This window comes from Myotis davidii, unplaced genomic scaffold (assembly GCF_000327345.1).
Source record: "Myotis davidii unplaced genomic scaffold, ASM32734v1 scaffold108, whole genome shotgun sequence".
Lineage (NCBI taxonomy): Eukaryota > Metazoa > Chordata > Mammalia > Chiroptera > Vespertilionidae > Myotis > Myotis davidii.
The window spans coordinates 511388-530267 of NW_006299260.1; the positions used below are offsets into that span (position 1 = coordinate 511388).

Consider the following 18880-nt stretch of genomic DNA (forward strand, 5'->3'; position numbering starts at 1 on the left):
TTAAAATATATACTCACTACTATCCACTGATTTTGAAAAAAAAAATCATTCCGATTGCAATATTTTAATAGGATTCTGAAAATAAATTGGATTACTTATTCATCTTGTAGCTATAGTCCATTTATTGCTCATCCATCATAAAAGGAGAAAGCGCTTCTTCCTAAAGTAGAAAGGGTCCAGAGCACGTGCAAATTTTGAGACTGTGTGGAAAGCCACGTGATATACTTTGATTGTAGAATGAGACATTTCAATCCGCAGTGGAGAGTTTCTTCATGTTATTATCTTTACTAAAAGTACTAGAACCTAGCAGAAATGAACATAAATATTCAGAGTAGGTGACTTAGAAGATGCCATAGAAATGACAGATTACACTAGATTAAAATGTACTTTTAAATTGAAATGCACACATTTGGAAATGTAATAGATCGACATGGATTCCCATTGTCTAAGTAAAACAGATCAACTTAGTATGAACTTGTTGAATATAATACTGTGGACTAAAAATCTAGGAAATAAAACAAGAACCTAATATTTAGGAGAGAATTGGTTGCCTATAACTTTAAGTGAGAGAGTATAATAAAAAAGAACTGGGCAGTATTCAAAGTAAGTTATGAAGTAGAGAATAAATATTTGGCTGAACCCTTAAATATATTAGCAAAGATTTATGGAAAAATCTAATATCTTGCCTTTTACTTTGCCCTACTAACTCTACAAAAAAGTATCCATTTTAGGCACATAAGTTACTGGGGAAAACACCCCTAATAAATATATTTAAGTGGTCTTTACCTCCAGATAAACTCCTTCTCCACTTAACAAGTTTTAGCTGCATTGGACTATTTGCAATTACTGTTACCAAACGCCATTATTGCATGATTACATGTAACACCCTGATTAAAGCCATTGTGAAAAATCTGTTTTACACCTGGGAAAGGCTAAAATAATGTTTTTACCTCTTGAAGTTTGTTGTGAACAACTATATTCCATTGAACACAGCAAAAGCCAAAACGTGGAATTAAAAAAAAAAATTGTCATTGCAAAGAACAGCAAATAGACCCGTACATTTTGGTAGTCTTTAAAATGCCTGGAACTCTAATCTCTATCTTTTTAACTTTTCTTTCTTCTTTCTTTCTTTTTTCTTTTCTTTTCCTTATTCACTTTTTTCCTATTATTAAATTCATCCTCATCTTCAAGGGAAAACTATGACCATATCAATGAGGATTTTTACTCCTAGTAATGAAGTGATGAGAAATTTGCCTCTGCAGCTGGGGGTAGGCCCAAAAATTCCGTAAATATTTTGTGTTGGTCAAGGTAGACTCAAATTGTGTCTTTCATGATAGGTGCATGTTAGAACACTAGCACATCAGTCACAGAAGAAAGTCTTTCTTCCGGTTTGTAATCCAGTAACACCACTTTAATGTGTGGGGGCAGGTAGTAATCCCTGATGGCTCTTCAGGCTCCTGAGAATCAGGCAAAGCTGCTAGCTACCGCCCATCAGAGTGGGAGTCCAGTTTCCAAGCCTGGATGACAGTCTCCTGACTTGACACCCCTTTCTGCAACAGGCTTTGCCTGGAGATAAAGAGTGCTTTCTTGAGGAATGGGTTAGCTTTATTGGTATTAAAAAAGCAAGTGGAATGTGTTTTAAGATAATCCTTTCTCAAAAAAATGATAGACTGTAGGACCTAGAAGATTCTGTGGCAGTTTGGGAAATGACAGTTGATAGTTGTGAGGGTTATTTGTTGTCCCCTTGAGACTTATGAAGGAAGCTGCTTTCCAGGATTCCTTTGGAGGAACAAAAATGTCACTAATTCTTGACTATAAAATGCTAAGAAGGCTCTGGTCCCAAGTTCTTGCAGCCGGCATCAGGTGAAGCCCCCACCCAATCCTCACTGTTCTTTTGAGAAATAGTCCAAGCTGTTTTCAGTTCTGCAGTTGACTGGCTACAACGACTCAAGCCATTTGGACTCCGTTGGAGCTCATAAGATAAACGAGATTCCCATTAAAAAAATGTGGAGATTGAAATCTGCTTGCAGGTATTCCTGTGGTTTGGGTTTGCACTCCGTAAAGAACATCAGAACCAATTCTGACCACATTACGGTTCAAATCGAGGGGTAATCCAAATGGTAATTATTTATTTTGCCCCAGGCGTTTTAATTATAGCATTTTTTAACGTTCTTACTGGGAAATCAGTTTTCGTTCGGCTTTGAGATGTCTCTGGATATTTCTAATCTTCTACAGTGCTTCCCCCAGGAGCTTATTAAAGAGAACAGGCAAGTAGGTTTCATCAGAACGGTGTTAAATCGCCATTGAAATGATTCGTTACTTATAAACTTGATGTTATTTAATTATCATAAATATCGTCGGTTACTTTGTGTAGTTAAGTACACACATCCCACAAACGGACCTTTGTTTTTTCAAGAACCCGGGGAAAAACACTTGGGAGAGGAGGGGGCGGTGTTTCGGCTCCAGCACTACAACTCCCAGAAGGCACCGCGCCCAGGTACGCTTCCGGCGCACGTCCCCGCCCCACGCTCAGTAGGTGGTCACGGCCGCCGCCGCTGCGCCTGGGCGTGAGGAGTGTGTGGCCTGAGCGCGATTGCTGCCGCCTCTCCCCGCGGGGACCCGTCGCTGTTCCGAGGCACGCTTTCCACTCGCATTGCGCGTCGTGCCCGCCATGAGGCGCCTGGGCTCCGTGCAGCGGAAAATGCCGTGCGTGTTTGTGACGGAGGTGAAAGAGGAGCCCTCCACCAAAAGGGAGCATCAGGTAGCGGGGGCGGCGGCGCGCTTCTCCCCGCGGCGCGGCTGCGTTTCTGCCCCGGGAGCGGGAGGGCGCTCGGACGCAGTGGAGCCGCCCTGTGGGCTGGCGTCTTCCTGCACGTTTCCCTGGGGAGGTGTGGGGTCCTAGCTCCAGGTCTTTGTACCTTCTGTGTTGCAAGGGGGGGACTCTGCAAGGGAATTTTTCTGATCAGGCGATTCACACTTGCGCCCGCGTGTGAATGGGAACCCCACATCTTAATCATACTCCTTCCTTCGCAGGTTACTACTTTCGGGGAAAACTCCAGTGTTTTACATAATCACCGCAGTGCAAGCCTTACCTCTTTTCAAGAGGATGGTGACTGCGTGGCGTTTTTAGAAGACTTACTTTGTTTTACCGGGTCGAACCAGCCTAGTTTGGTCACTAAAGATCAGACTCTTGTCCCAGCAGTTACCTACTTAATTCCAGTTTGGGGTTCCCATCTCAAGGTTTGCTATTCTCTCAGCACCGAGTTTGACACCTAGAGCGTTTTTAGTAAATACTGATGTATCCGGTGAGTAACCTGTGTTGTAATGCCCCCACCAGTGACGCACAGGGCGCAGTGTCAAATCAATGAGTCATTGATCAATCAATAAAGCCGGCGACTGCGAGGGAGAAGCAGCTCCAAATCTCGCAGTGCCCCCTTGGCCGCAACATCAGACTTATTATATAGGCAAATGTCACAAAGGTATCGATTACATCTCTAGGTTTGGAATGAGGAACCTGGTTTGCAAAAAGCAGTTTGTTACAGAAGCTTGGATTGAGCAAGTTAATTATCCACAAAGATTAATTCTAGTTTCAGGTCTTGGGACCACCGAGTCAACGGAAACGCATTATCTGGAGCCACTGAGGCCATTTAGAGTAATTGTGCTGTCCTGGCCTCCAGGTGCAGAGGAATGTGTTTTGAAAGACCAGTAAGACTACAATCAATGGGGCATTAAAACCACAATCAATGGAGTATTCAGTCAAATGACATAACTTATATAAGTTCAGAAAATCAAAATAACTTTTCTATTATTTTAGCAAGCGAATAATTACAGAAGCCAGAACAGCAGGGTTAAAATATTTAACAGCAGTTTTTACCCGAGATGGTTGCTGCCATGCTTCATCTGTATGAGGATCTCGTAGTGTATAGCAGAGCCTTGATAGCAGAACCCCCAGGTATCAGTTGGGCGCTGCCTGCTCATGGACCGCCAGCCAGCCCCCTGACATTATGCTCACCGGCCTTCTTGTGTTCCAGACTAAAGGACCTTTGAGACCGACACTGCCATGTTATTTCCGGTCCCATGGTGGGCACTGGATAAACATCTGTTGAACTGAAGAATGAACCCTGGAGTCATTTCGTGCCAGTTTTCCATTTACCTTGCTGCTTTTTACGTATAACCTCTCTTTCTAGTCTGCTTTCCACTGTCATCACTTGTTAATAGTCTTAATATGTGTACGTATTATGAACTACCTAATTGTTCTTGCCCCAGGAATGATCATCATTACGCTTTTTTTCTAGTTCAAACCTCACCATTACTACTAAATGTCTGTAGCAGGGGTTGTCAAGCTTTTATTTTTTAACTCCTAAAAAACCCAATCTATGCGAAACATTGTCATCCTGAATAATGGTTCATTCAAGCTGTGATTCTCAGCTTGGTAGGTGGGACGGGGAGTGTAGTTTGTGAGAGTTTCCTCCACCAGGAAAAATGAGCCCCTTCTTCTTCCGTCTGCAATTAAGAGTAGTTTATAGTATTGCTTATAGTATTAATTACAGCATAGTATACAAATCCTTAACTATAATTCAAGGCTTCCTGTTCATCCGGCCCAGTCAGTCTACTCTCAAATCACTTAAAGTGAAGTCTCTGTTCTAGCAAAGTTTATATTTTATCCTGCGAGAACTCCAGGCACAATTCTGTCTCTAGTTTTGCTGTGTACTCTACTGAGATAACCTCCAGAATTTTTAATTTTTTGAATCATATCTTCTCTGTGACATTAACCCTACCCCCAAATTGTAGGGGATCACTCTACTGACTTAGTTCTTACCCACACATGCCTTGTTTTTCTAGTTAGTTTACAGTCTTTAATGGCAGTAAAGAAGGAGAGCTTTGTGTACCCCTTTTTATCCTATTTGTCCTTCGGAGATGTCTACAGTGGTAGGTACTGTATTATGGAAGGGATCTTGTAATCAAGAGCTCCACCGGCACAGTGATCTCTTCTGTAGGATCTTTGATAAAGGTAGACATAAATGCACACTACTGGACCAGACTTCGGCTCTACCACCAGAGGTTAGATTGATATCCTCTGATACTTATGTCATAAGTTAGTAATAAACTCCCCATTTACTTTTATCTTAAGAGAACTGAATCAGGCCCTGGCCAGGTAGCTTCTTAGTTGGTTAGAGTATCTTACACCAGAGATGCAGGTTTGATTCCCCTGTCAGAGCACATATGCACATACAAGAACCAACCAATGAAAGCATAGATGGGTGGAACAACAAATTGATGTCTGTCACACATGAATGCAGTGTTTACATTGTGCAGTGTTTTTTCACATTATGTAAGATGAATGTTACATCAAATAATTTAGACTGAAACAGTGGCATAAACCTTTCTCAAATGAAAAATGACACATGAAGAGTTGGTAGGAACCCTAGAAACAGTTTTTTTCCTCCATTCTTGATGCTCTTGGCTAGTCTTCCTGATAGTAGAAAAGTCATAAATGTGCAGTTTACTCCTAATAACGCTGAAAGGTCCCCTGCTTGTTTTTCTCTTTAGCACTTAATCAGACCTAGCATTGTGTTTTGCATTTTATTACTATTGTCTCCCTCCTTAAAATGAAGTTCCACCAAAGACAGGTACTTTTTTATTCACCTCTATATTTCCCAGGGCCAAAAACAATACTTAGCCCTCAGGAGGTATTTAGCAAATACAGTGGGGCCTTGACTTACGAGTTTAATTTGTGCTGTGACGGAGCTCGTAACTCAAATTACTCGTATGTCAAATCAATTGTGAACAGGTGAGACATATGATGCTGGGCTGATGTGACATTCGCTGCACCAACTAGCGGTGGGGTATCTGAAGCTGGCTCATAACCCGAATTTTAGCTCGCAACTCAGCAAAAAATCGGCCTAGAGACAGCTCGTGTCTCGAAAAACTTGTTAGTCAGGACAATCGTAAGTCAAGACCCCACTGTAATTGTCAAGCGATTGAACATACTGAACATCTTTGCTAAGGATGCAGCCCTGCATAGGACATAGTTCCTGGTGTCAAGCTCATCATGGTGGATAAAGAAATGTGAGCAATTAATAATCTGTGTGGGAGGCCAGGTATTGCCCAGACTGGTGTGATTCCTTGGTTAGAGCGTTGGCCTGCACACCAAAGGGTCTTTGGTTCGATTCCCAGTCAAGGGCACTTACCTGGCTTGCAGATTCCATCTCAGCCAGGGTCAGATGGGTATGGGAGACAACCAATTGATGCTTCTCTCTTTCTCCCCTTCCCTTCCTCCCTCCCTTTCACTTGCTCTAAAAAGCACTGGGAAAAAATATCCTTTGGTTTTATTAACCAAAAAAAGAAAAACGTATTGCTGTGATATCAGAAAGGAGGGAATGATTCCTAAGAACCTCATGAACAAAATATTTTTAAATTGTCTTAAGGATAAACAGACTGCTCCTTAGAACCAGTGAAATTATAAGGACAGTCCAGGTGAGACTATGTATGAGGGTGTAGATGCTGTCTGTTAAACCAGTTTTTTCTCTCTCTTTTTTAAGACATTTAAAGTTTTGGCAACTGAAACTGTAAGTCACAAGGCATTAGATGCAGATATATACAGTGCAATTCCAACAGAAAAAGTGGATGGAACATGTTGTTATGTTACTACTTACAAAGGTAAAATAAAACTTCTACAAATATTTATTACTTAATACTCACTAAGGGCCATCCAGTTTGATAATTGCTTTATACATATTATCTCTAATTTATACAATAAGCTCTCCATTTCACAGGTATGAAAACTGAGGCTCAGAGAACTTAAGTAATTTATCCAATCTATATATATAAAAGCCCAGCGACCCTTATGGTGGAATGAATGGCCAGAATGACCAGTCGCTATGATGGGCACTGACCACCAGGTGGCAGATGCTCAATGCAGGAACTGTCCCCGGTGGTCAGTGCACTCCCACAGCGGGAGCGCCGCTCAGCCAGAAGCTGGGCTCACGGCTGGCGAGCGCAGCAGTAGTGGCAGGAATCTCTCCCGCCTCCATAGCAGCGCTAAGGAGCTGTGAACCAAGCGGTAAGGAGCGAGCAGGCGGGCAGTTAGGAGCAAGGGGTCCCAGATTGTGAGAGGGATGTCCGACTGCCAGTTTAGAACTGATCGGGCCTAAACCAGCAGTTGGACATCCCCCAAAGGGTCCCGGATTGCGAGAGGGTGCAGGCCAGTCTGAGGGATTCCCACTGCCCCGCACGAATTTCATGCATCGGGCCTCTAGTACCATATAATTAATGAATGGATGAACTGGTAATAGAACCTAGGTTTGTCTGACCTTACAGCTGATCCCAGTGCTGATTCATTGTTTTCACTAATATTGACAATGTCTCTGATTTATTTTATTTTAATGTACTTGGAAAAAAGTAGAAATTCAAATTGAAAGAGAAATATTTTTTAAATTTCTTTTGGATGGTAAAATTACCTCTCAATTCAAGCAAGAGAGATAGGACAGTTAAATGAAAATTGATTATATTTCTGGTATCAGGAAATCCCTTCTGAAATGTTTTTGTTAATTATGGTAAAATACACATAACATAAAATTTTACCACCTTAACCATTTTCAAGTATACACTTCAGTGGTGTATACAGTTTGCCTTGTGCTACTATTTTCACCAGAACTCTTATCATTTTCCAGAACTGAAAATTTGTACCCATTAAACATCTCACCATTTCCTTTCCTTCCAGTCCTTGCCAACCAACATTCTATTTTGTATGATTTTGACTACTGTGGATACCTCCAGTACAAATACTGGAATCGTACAGTTTTTTGTCTTTTTTGTAACTGACTTATTTCACTTAGCATAACACCTTGAAGTTCACCTGTGTTTTATAGTATATGTCAGAATTTCCTTTTTTACGACTGGATAGTATCCCATTATATGTATATACCACATCCATCCACTCATCCATCAATGTACACTTGGGCAGCTTCCATCTTTTGGCTCTTATGAACAATGCTGCTGTGAACATGGTGTAAAAAATATCTTTTTCAGACCCTGCTTCCAGTTCTGTTGTGTAAATATCCAGAAGTGGAATTGTTAAATCATATAATTCTATTTCTAATTTTTTTGAGGAACTTTCATACTGTTTTCCATAGAAATTGCACCAATTATATTCCTACCAACTGCACATTTCCGATTTTTCCACATCCTCACCAATACTTGTTATTTTCTGTTTGTTTGTTTTTATAGAAATGATCTTAAAGAACAACTTTTTTGTGTGTTTACTAGTAAAAAGAACAAAGGTCCATTCAACCAGAAATGACAATATAATTTTAATCAAGTTCTTCTCTATTAATATTAAGAAACTTCACTGTGCATCATTATGTGGGATTATGTATAATGGTAGCAGTTGAATAAGGTTTGCTAAAGAAAACTTAGTAATGACAGTGCTTACAGCTCATAGTTTATTACAGGTGGAGGGTCCATAATATAGCAAGGGTATTAAAAATTAAAAGTAAGGATGTGCCTCACAACCCAAACCTTCTTATAGCAAAGGGTCAGGAGAGGTCAGGTGAAAACTGTTGTCCCCCCCCCGCCCATCTCCCCATCCCCACCCATCTACCCCAGGCTCCATCAGGACACACTCTCTCAAATCAGGAATCCCTGATGTGTACAGGGAACAACTTTAAAACAGGGAATCCAAAATAGAGTCCCAGCTGGGGATTTCTGTGTTTTGCTGGTCACAAAAGCATCATCCTGCTAACTAAGCAGCCTCAGTAGCAGAGTCCTCCAGGAGTCTCACCGAGACCAGGTGCAACTCATTAGTCTCCCTGTCATATTTCTATTTAGTATAGAGGTAGCTTCAGTTTCTCACAAATGATAGTTATAATAAAATATGGCCTTATAAAAGGGTCACATACTTACTTTTTATCTCATCCCCATCATTATTTTTTTTTAAATATATTCTTATTGATTTCAGAGAGGAAGGGAGAGGGAGAGAGAGATGGGAACATCAATGATGAGAGAGAATCACTGATCAGCCGCTTCTTGCACGCCACACCCTGGGGATCTAGCCCACTACCAGGGCATGTGTCCTGACCGGGAATCCACCGTGACCTCCTGGTTCATAGGTCGCCGTCCAACCATGGAGCCATGCCTGCTGGACTTTCCCATCATTCTTTAACCAAAACTTGAGTCTTCTTACAATATCAGGTTTTGCTAGGTAGGATGTGTCTGTCTGGTCTGCTTATTTCAGTTTGTCTTCTAGGGTTGCTTCTCTTGGAGAAGGTGACCCTACTATTTATTGAAAATTTTATTCTGAAATTTCTTTGAAGGTAAGTTTCCCTCCTAATATTTTTCTTTTCCTTTTATTATTTCTTTAGGTCAGCCATATCTGTGGGCTCGATTAGATAGAAAACCTAACAAACTAGCTGAAAAAAGGTTTAAAAATTTTCTACATTCGAAACAGAACTCAAAAGGTTAGTAGGTCTTTTTTTCTTCAGCCTTTCATGATTTAATTAGCTGAAATGTGTGAGTTATTTTTTGCTGTGTTGTTTCTATACATTGAAGCCTTATATACAATTTAAGTACTTTGGGGGAAAAAGAAAATTAGAATTAAATATTGTCCTATGTAAAAGAATTTCCTGGAAAAGTATTTTTAAATGTCTTTCTAACATTTCTGTGACTCTTCATTATCATAAGTCAATTTTATTAAAACACAAAAATTACTATCTGCACTAATAAAAGAGAAACATGGTAATTGGCGTACAGCCGCTACCCTTTTCATTGGCTAATCAGAGCGATATGCAAATTAACTGCCAACTAAGATGGCGGTTAATTTGCATATGTAGGCACAATGCAGGGAGAAAAAGGGAAAGCAGGAAGAAGCCCCCTGCCACTGACAGTGATCGGAAACCCAGGGGGGAGCTAAGAGCCAGGGGGCAGGGCACAGGCTCTGCCCCCCAGCCATGATCAGAGAATCGGGCGCCTTTGCCACCCTGGCCAGTGATAGCAGGAAGGAGGAGTGGAGCCAGTGATGGGAGCTGGGTACGGTCGAAGCTGGCAGTCCCGGGAGCTACAGGTCCCTTGCCTGGGCCTAAAGCGGAGCCCGCGATCGTGGGGCCACTGCAGCTGCGGGTCCCCTGCCCAGGCCTGACACCTCTGCCGGAAGCCTCAGGGGCCAATCCGGTGATCGGCGATCGGAGGATGATGAGGGTCAACTCCTCTGGCCGAGGCATCAGGCCTGGGCGGGGGGCGGAGCCAGCAATCGGAGGGGTCTGGGGGTCCCCTGCCCAGGCCTGACGCCTCTGTCAGAGGAGTTGACCCTCATCACCCTCTGTCAGAGGTGTTAGGCCTGGACAAGGGGCCGATCCTGCGATTGGAGGGTGATGGGGGTCAACACCTGAGAGCGCCCAGTATGTGAGAGGGGGCAGGCTGGGCTGAGGGACACTCCTCCCCACACACACCCAGTGCACGAATTTCGTGCACCGGCCCCTAGTATATATTATAATGAGAAATACATTTTGTTTTTGTCTGCCTAAGAGACAACCATGTAATTTTATAAATCAGGAAAAAATCTCAAAAGGATTATTAATATTTGTAATTATTAAATTAAAATGCCTCTAAATATATGTTGATAGGTACTCATCACTGCATATCTACTCACTCATATATATAACCTACCTATATATGTACTCATAGTGCATTAAAAATTCATCATAAATCTACACTACAGGAACATTGGTTACTTTAGTTAGATCAGCGGTTCTCAACCTGTGGGTTGCGACCCCTTTGGGGGTCGAACGATCCTTTCACAGGGGTTGCCTAAGACCATCGGAAAACACATATAAAATTACATATTGTTTTGTGATTAATCACTATGCTTTAATTATGTTCAATTTGTAACAATGAAATTGGGGGTCACCACAACATGAGGAACTGTATTAAAGGGTTGCGGCATCAGGAAGGTTGAGAACCACTGAGTTAGACTGTTAATCCTGTATCTGCAAATGGTGGTGTATCCAAAATTGTACAGCAGAAGTGTTAGTACCCTAACCCTGAGAAGTATAGTCAGATTGTGGTGATAATGAATGGAGAAAAATTATATGATACCTGATATTATGGGGTTTATTAGCTAGTCCCACTTCAAATTTTGCGCCATTTTATATTTTTAAAAGTACTGCCACATATAAGATTATCTGATTCTTTTAGAATTTTTTTGGAATGTCGAGGAGGACTTCAAACCTGTTCCAGAGTGCTGGATACCAGCAAAGGAAATTGAACAATTAAATGGAAATCCGATGCCTGATGAAAATGGACACATTCCTGGTATCATGAAATCTCTCCTAAAATGCAGTTTTGTGTTTACTAGTGTAAAGAACAAAAGATCCATTTGATCAGAAATTATGGAATCTAACTTTAATCTGTTTTTTCATAGTATTTATCTGTTCAGCACAAAATTTGAGTCTAATTTATGTTAAGTAAGTTATACCAAAGATGTTTCATATAGAGAATCTCCTCTCAGGATTAGAATCCTAAGATGGACAGTTTACCACCTGTAGTCTTTGAAAATAAAATGTTGAGTGGAAATAGCCCTGAAGTTGTCAGGGTAGATGATATAATTGATCTTTTCTGAAATGAGATATTAAGCCTTTATTTTTTTTAATTGGGGATAATAATGTCTATATTTTTTGCAAAGGTCCTAGAAGACTATTTTAATTAAGGGAGGTGAAAATAAATATCCCACAAATAGTTTTACTAGAGAAGGGAACATTTTTGCAGAAGTGTGCTGAGTAGAAAGATACGCCAGATTAAGGTTCAGGCTAACAGTAACATCTCGAGTACCTGTAAGGTGCAAAGTACTCTTAGGTTCTGGTAATAGAAAATGAGGATCAGAACCCTGATCCTCAAAGATCTTGTAGACATGAGGGGAAATCCATCAACAACAGTATGATTTAAGAATCAAAAGGAAAAGGTATACAGGTTACAGTTGGAGAAAGAGGAAGAATTCATATTCCAATGTGTGGTGGCTAGAGGAGGTTTACTAGTAAGGGGAGTGACATCTGTACTGAAGCTTAAGAACCAGAACGTTAGCTAAAAGGAAGGGGCCAACTCTCCTGGAGTCTTTTGGAAATTTTATTAACACTTTATTTTGGCTGGAATGTTTGAGTGTATGACATTTGAGTCAATTTTAAAATGTGAGGCTGGAGATGTGGAATGGGCTCAGATCTTAAAAGGTTTGTATTCCTTCTAAAGGAATTTGAAGTTTGTCATGAAGATTATAAATTTACATTTTTTTTTAATGGAACTAAGATAAAAATGGAGGGGGGGTGGTTTCCTGGAGACTAGGATACCAAGAAAAAGGTTATTATAGTAACCTTGGGTAACGACAGCCACAGATATGATGGCCACATGGTGTATGTCATAGCAGGCACAATGAGGAATTATAGCAACTGAAGTTAGGATGGGAAAAGTAGTAAGTCAATAAGTGTGAATCAAACATTTTTTAGTAAATAATGGAGACAGTATAATAAATTGTACAACAGTTAAGTGCATATGTCTGTTGTCCCTGAAATGAGAGAAGGTAGAGAGAAAACTTAATTTTAAAAAAGGATTTTAATTCTGTCTTAAAATGGTGCTCAATTCTTATTGAAAAGTTTATTAGTAAAAATGCTGAGTGCTCTATAGTGAATAATCAAGTTAATTTCTCAACAGAATCAAAATGAAACCTTATAATTTAAAAAATTATTATGATTTAAAAAGTAGTAAAACTGTTATTTCTACTGAATTTAAAAGTGACTCTATAATACAATATCCAGAAAATACGGAAAATTTACAACAAAAATAAAAATTACCTTGTCTCAATGCAGAGAAAGACAATGCCAAAAAACCCCACTTTTTGTCTTGAAATGATAGGGTGGGTACCAGTGGAGAAAAACAACAAGCAGTATTGCTGGCATTCCTCTGTAGTTAATTATGAATTTGAAATAGCCCTGGTACTGAAGCATCATCCCGATGATTCTGGTCTTTTGGAAATAACTGCAGTGCCACTGTCAGACCTTTTAGAACAGACGCTGGAGCTTATAGGAACGAATATTAATGGAAACCCATATGGTGAGTAAAGCCTTTTTCTGTTCAGTTGTTGTTATAGTAATTCATTTATAAGGAGAACCTAGGTTCAACTTACACACAGAGAGAAATTACTAATAAACTTAAGTAGCCTAGACCCGTGGTCGGCAAACTGTAGCTCTCGAGCCACATGCAGCTGTTTGGCCCCTTGAGTGTGGCTCTTCCTAAGCCTTAGGAGTGAGCCACATGCAGCTGTTTGGCCCCTTGAGTGTGGCTCTTCCTAAGCCTTAGGAGTACGCTAATAAAATTAATAACAATGTAGCTACCTATATTAAGTTTAAAAAATTTGGCTGTCAAGAGAAATTTCAATCGTTGTACTGTTGATACTTGGCTCTGTTGACTAACGAGTTTGCCGACCACTGGCCTAGGATAATAGCTATTTATTTTATGTCCATGGAGAAATTTACCTAATAGTTTTATTAGTACAAAATGATGTCTAGCCTCTTGTTCTTTCCTATATCAACATTATAAAACTATGTATAAAAGGTAATTCCTCAAGTGTAACTTTTCATTGCTTTTTAAAATTTAGGTGAGCTGAGCTGAATGAAAATCATGGTATGCTTTTCATGACTAGGTAATTAGTGTAGCATTAATTAATACCTGAGTATAAAGTGAATAAAGAATTGGCAGTGAATGATGAGTTGAGTAAAAGTCCCAAGGGCACTGTGGAGTACATTGTTGACAGGGGGATGGATGAAGACAGACCCAAGAACAGTGCAACTTGAATGGCAAAATCCTATATAAAGATCAGAAGCAGACTGATTGGCAGAAAGAAGCTAAGAAAGTAATTTGGCATGGCTGTTTGGCAAACACTGAATAATAGTTGAATGTGGCAAATGATGTAGAGCCTAGAGCAGGGCATTTTATAAAAGGCCAGATAGGAAAGATTTAGGTTTTATGGGCCATACCTCTGAAACAGGCCATAGATAGTACTTAAATGAATAGGTATGGTTGTGTTCCATTAACATTATTTATAAAAAAACAGGCATCTGGCTAGATTTTGCCCACAGGTCATAGTCTGTAGACTCCTGATATAAAGAACACAAAGGTAGAATTTAAATTTAATGGGATATAGTGCCACTTTTGAGTGAAAGTGCTTGTAGCATATCTCTCTGCAAGGAAACCAACTAAACTTGTTGGTAAATCTGTTCTTAGATATTTTAAAAGGCTTTTTTATTTGGAAAGGTAAATGTTCTCATTCTTCTTGAAACCTTTGTACAGCTAATGGCAAGATTTTATCATTTAGGGTTAGGAAGCAAGAAGCATCCATTACATCTTCTTATACCACATGGAGCATTTCAAATAAGAAATCTACCTACCTTGAAGCACAGTGATCTGTTGTCCTGGTTTGAAGGTTGCAGAGAGGGTAAAATTGAAGGAATAGTATGGCATTGCAATGATGGCTGTTTAATCAAGGTAATGGCAGAAAACAGCTTGTGGAATTATGTCCTCTTATATTCCTCAAAGTAGAAGTGGCACTGAAACGCTTTCTACCAATTGCAGTAATTCCGATGGTGCACTCATGAAATTTAATTTGTTCATCTCACATGCCACCATTCTTATATGATAGTGTTTTCCAGTGTACTTGTTCTGTGGGGCATCGGTTGTTCTAGATGTGCTTCAGAACTAAAGTGATAGAAGTGTCTGGAAAACCCTGCATACAACATATTCCTTTCTCGGAAATTCATGTTGCATTTTAGTGCTCTGAGACATGCTTTAATGACAGCATTTAATCCTGTTTAATCCAGCATTTCCCAAACTTACTTGGTTATAGAGTTTGTTGGTTAGAAAGTGCCAAGGGTCAGTTAATATATACAGAATGAATTATCTTATACTTTGTGCCTTTTCTGTCTGTCTCCTGGACTTGACTATTTGATTTCTCACAGGTTCTTAAAATTCATGTTCAAAACTGGACCTAGTTATATCAACCCCCTGACTCCACTGAAGCCCAAAACTTAAGATACATTTTTTAACCCCACTCTCCATTACTTCATACATACAATTATCAGTTCTTAAGGACTCTGATCTATTGAATCTGTATCTTTCTCTCCAACCAATTAGTTGTTAATTTGGATTTAAGCCCAGATTCATAATTTGAGTTGTTATATCACCCTCTTAAACATTAATTCTCAGTGTTATTCCTGTCCTGTTCATTCTTTATAAATAAATGAGAATGTTACTTCCTGCATAAAACTGTTTAATGACATTAAGATTTTTCATGATCTGGCCCCTACTCAACTTTCTGGAACTGCCTTCACCCCCATTCCCAAACATATCCACATTGTATATGTTCTAACCATACTTAAATAATTACAGAGAAAATATACACAATTTCTGTCACATGATAGTCCCTTTGGTTAGACTATCTCCCTACCCACAGTTGGTCAGCTTCTGAACTTATTAACAGACTCTATTATTAAGTTTTTTGGAGCCCCTCATTTATGTTCCTGGCATGTTTCCAGGTACTAGAAATACGAAGTCCAGCTGAACAATGTCTGCCTTCATGAAGCTCACATTTTAATGGGGCAGATAGATAATAAACAGATATGTAATATGTCAGGGGGAGAAGCAGCTATGAAAAAAATAAAGGGTAAGATAAAGTGGAGCTTTAAATAGTGCCTGGAAGATGGTAGGCACACAAAATAAATATTTTTAAGTAATGAAGAAAATGCAGGTTAAAGCTAATACCTTCCTTTCTCTTTCTAGGTCCATCGCCATCATCTTGGTTTATGCTGGCCAATTCCAGATACTTATATGAATTCAAAACCTGTTATTATTAACATGAACTTGAACAAACGTGACTATGCTTTTGATACTAAGTGTCTATTTAATCATTTTACAAAAATAGATCATCAGAAATTTAGTAGGCTCAAAGATATAATACTTGATGAATAGACTGGAAATGTAATTAAAAACTAGCTTTATTGTGTTATCTTGAATCTTGAATATTCTGCCATGTGTAAAAGGTGAAAATATCTCAAGGTTCCTATTTATTGTTCAGTGACTAATGGAGAAATAAGTCTTCTAGCATTTGAAGAAATGAATTTTCCAGTTGGAAATGTCTAGTCAGTCTTATTTAGAATCAGCAAATGAATTTTAACCTCTGGATTTAAAAATGTAAGTAATAGTAAGCTCCCCAGCTTGTACAAAGGGTTGGATTCTGTCCACTATAACTGAGTAGTAATTTAAAGACAATAAGGAAACCAACAATTTTGGATCATTTACTTTCAAAATTAAATACTTTAAGTTGAGTTTAATTTAATCTTGCTTGACATTTAACAAGACATATGGCTCAGCCCTATTGTGTGTGTATGTATGTATGTATATATATATACATATATATACACACAGATATATATATTCAAGTTATAAATACATATAAAATTTAAGAACCATGACACATATATAAATAGGTAAGAATATAAAACCCCAATTTTAAAAGTTAAAATTGTTACTCTCATATTTAAAAACTTAAAACATGAATGTACAGAAGTTCACTATAGCTCATTGCCTACTTGATAGTCATAACTTTAAAAAATCTTCAAATATATACTTTTCTAATGTGTTAAAAATTTCATACAACTTTATTTACTAAAATTTCAAATTCAGGTAAAGGTACAGGGTATTGGAAAGGATATCATGTAGTACAGAGACTTGTAAATAGTTAAATAAAAACTGTAATTATAGCTGGCCCTTAATAAGGAGGGAAATTGACAGGACTTCCCTCTTCGTCTTCAAACTGTTCAGAAGCAGCAACAGGACTAGTTAATTCAACTCCAAATTGTTCAGAAAGTTTTTTTAACTTCTCTTCTAAAAGAATATTTTTTTTCACTTCTTCTTTGTAGTTATACTTCAGATCTTCGATTTCTTCAAAAAACGACGGATCAACATTTTCCAGTTCTTTCTTCAGCTTTTTTATTTCCTCCTAATAGAAATATATTGTCTTTAAAAGACATCAATAGTATATAATACACTCCTTAGGTTTAAACTAAAGAGATTTAATTATAAACATGAGCACCAAAGTAACCTGAATAGCAAATATAAAGATTGAAGTATTAAGATTTTGTTAATAAGATTTTATTGTGCAGTATAAGTAACTAACTTGTTAAATGCCAAATCAAATGGCCTGTTATTTAAGTTATGTCCTAGTCTTTGACTAAAATTTATTAGCTCTTAAATTAGAGGGGGATTTCATCTTTCTCCAAAAGCATACTCTCAGATACTCAGTGAGGCAAGCAAGAAGACATGGCTATTCATAGCATTAATGTTGTTTTGGTTAATATTCTTTAGCTTAGGCTTCATTTATATTTTCTTTACAAATATGTAATTTGTAATGAATAATGGTCAATTTCTTATAAATATATTTATGATCAGGGAAATTCTAGGGCTTCTTGCCTGGCTAAGAGCTATGCATCTGGTGAAGAGGCAATTTGAGCTTTAGAATAGCCAATAATCACTAGGGAACTTTCATATCATGTTCTTTTATTCTATTTACAGATTCTTGAAAGACATAAAGCATAGCAAATATCTTTTTTAAGGGAGGGGAACTATTCCTGAAAAGATTTTCAAAAGGAAATAAAAGACACTGTTCACAATGTGACCAAAAATATTAAAATGAGCTCTATATTTGTGACAATTAAAAAATAAATTTATTCTTTAATCCTATTTTATCTCAGTTTTTTTGGTAGCTCTTAAATATTTTTTAACAGTTGAATATAATGGACTTTGCAATGTCAAGGTCAAATATAAAATGTAGTCCCAGGAATTTTTATGATACATACTTAAAATTCAAAATGGTGACCATAAAACTTTTCAGCAGCTGTTTTCATAAAACATTTATCCTATATAATGCAAGCCTAACATGCTAAGTGTCAGGTCATCCAGTCGTCCGTTCAACCAATCAAAGTGTAATATGCTAATGATGTTATTGCCTTTCAACCACTCACTATGATGTGCACTTACCACCAGGGGGCAGACAGTCAACTAGTCGCTATGATGTGCACTGACCACCAGGGGGCAGATGCCCCAACCAGTAGGTTAGATTGCTACTGGGGTCTGGCCCATCAGGACTGACCGAGGTGGGCTGGACATGCCCTGAAGCCCTCCCATGGTCCTTCCCTGGCTGGCCAACCTCCCATGTCCCTCCCCGGCTCTGATTGTGCACTGGTGGGGTCGCTTGGCCTGGCCTGCACCCTCTTGCAATCTAGGACCCCTTGGGGGATGTCGGAGAGTCAGTTTGGGCCAAATCCCACAGGCCAGGCTGAGGGACACTGGTGCACGAATTCATGCACCTGGCCTTTAGTAATACTATAATTAGATATATTACCTTCAAATGCTGCTTTTCTAGATCTGAAGTCTTCAGCTGTGTCTCTAGATTCTTTATCTTTTCCTTTAGTTGACCATGATCTGCCAAAAAAAATCTATATATATAAGAGGCTAATATGCAAAGTGTCCCCTTGGGTGTTTGATCACTCGCTATGACATGTTCTGACCACCAGGAGGTGGCGCGGAATGAAGGAAGGCTCTGGCCAGCAGTCAAAGGCCCCAATCAGCCCTGATCGCCAGCCAGGCCTAGAGACCCTATCCATGCACGAATTTTGTGACTGGGCCTCTAATTTATACATGTATGTATATGTATATGTATGTGTGTGTGTGTGTGTGTGTGTGTGTATTCCATTAGCAATAAAAAGTAATGAAATCTTGCCATTTGCAATAACATGGATGGACATTGAGGGTATTATGCTAAGTGAAACTAGTCAGAGAAAAATAAATA

General features: G+C 39.0%; 2 protein-coding genes across 4 annotated transcripts in view; one reads left to right on the forward strand and one right to left on the reverse strand.

Annotated features, from left to right (window-relative positions):
* The first annotated feature begins 2532 nt into the window (after nt 1–2532).
* LOC102754859 (chromosome unknown open reading frame, human C12orf29) lies at nt 2533–16046 on the forward strand. 2 transcript variants are annotated; one of them, XM_006774733.2, is made up of 8 exons: nt 2674–2761; nt 3034–3305; nt 6543–6660; nt 9363–9458; nt 11191–11307; nt 12895–13092; nt 14354–14523; nt 15814–16046. In XM_006774733.2, the coding sequence occupies exons 2-8, from the start codon at nt 3297–3299 to the stop codon at nt 16000–16002; spliced, it is 897 nt and encodes a 298-aa protein (XP_006774796.1). In that variant the 5' UTR covers nt 2674–2761; nt 3034–3296; the 3' UTR covers nt 16003–16046. The 2 variants fall into 2 exon arrangements, with proteins under 2 accessions (XP_006774795.1, XP_006774796.1); XM_006774732.2 differs by lacking the exon at nt 3034–3305 and having other exon boundaries at nt 2533–2761.
* A 433-nt stretch (nt 16047–16479) lies between these two features.
* CEP290 (centrosomal protein 290kDa) overlaps nt 16480–18880 on the reverse strand; it is a 124622-nt gene continuing 122221 nt past the window's right edge. The window contains exons 53-54 of one of the 2 annotated variants that reach the window (XM_015571133.1): nt 18434–18513; nt 16480–17032 (exon numbers count right to left, since the gene is read on the reverse strand). In XM_015571133.1, the coding sequence (XP_015426619.1) occupies nt 16802–17032; nt 18434–18513 (311 nt within the window). In that variant the 3' untranslated portion in view covers nt 16480–16801. The remainder of the gene's footprint in view (nt 17033–18433; nt 18514–18880) is intronic. The other variant, XM_015571131.1, reaches the window with a different exon arrangement.

What these genes read in the sequence shown, in the direction of transcription:
- LOC102754859 (XM_006774732.2), top strand. Translation starts at nt 2,672, where the DNA reads ATGAGGCGCCTGGGCTCCGTGCAGCGGAAAATGCCGTGCGTGTTTGTG. An exon ending in CCACCAAAAGGGAGCATCAG is followed by an intron (nt 2,762 to 6,542) that starts GTAGCGGGGGCG and finishes CTCTTTTTTAAG; the next exon opens with ACATTTAAAGTTTTGGCAAC. An exon ending in TTATGTTACTACTTACAAAG is followed by an intron (nt 6,661 to 9,362) that starts GTAAAATAAAAC and finishes TTATTTCTTTAG; the next exon opens with GTCAGCCATATCTGTGGGCT.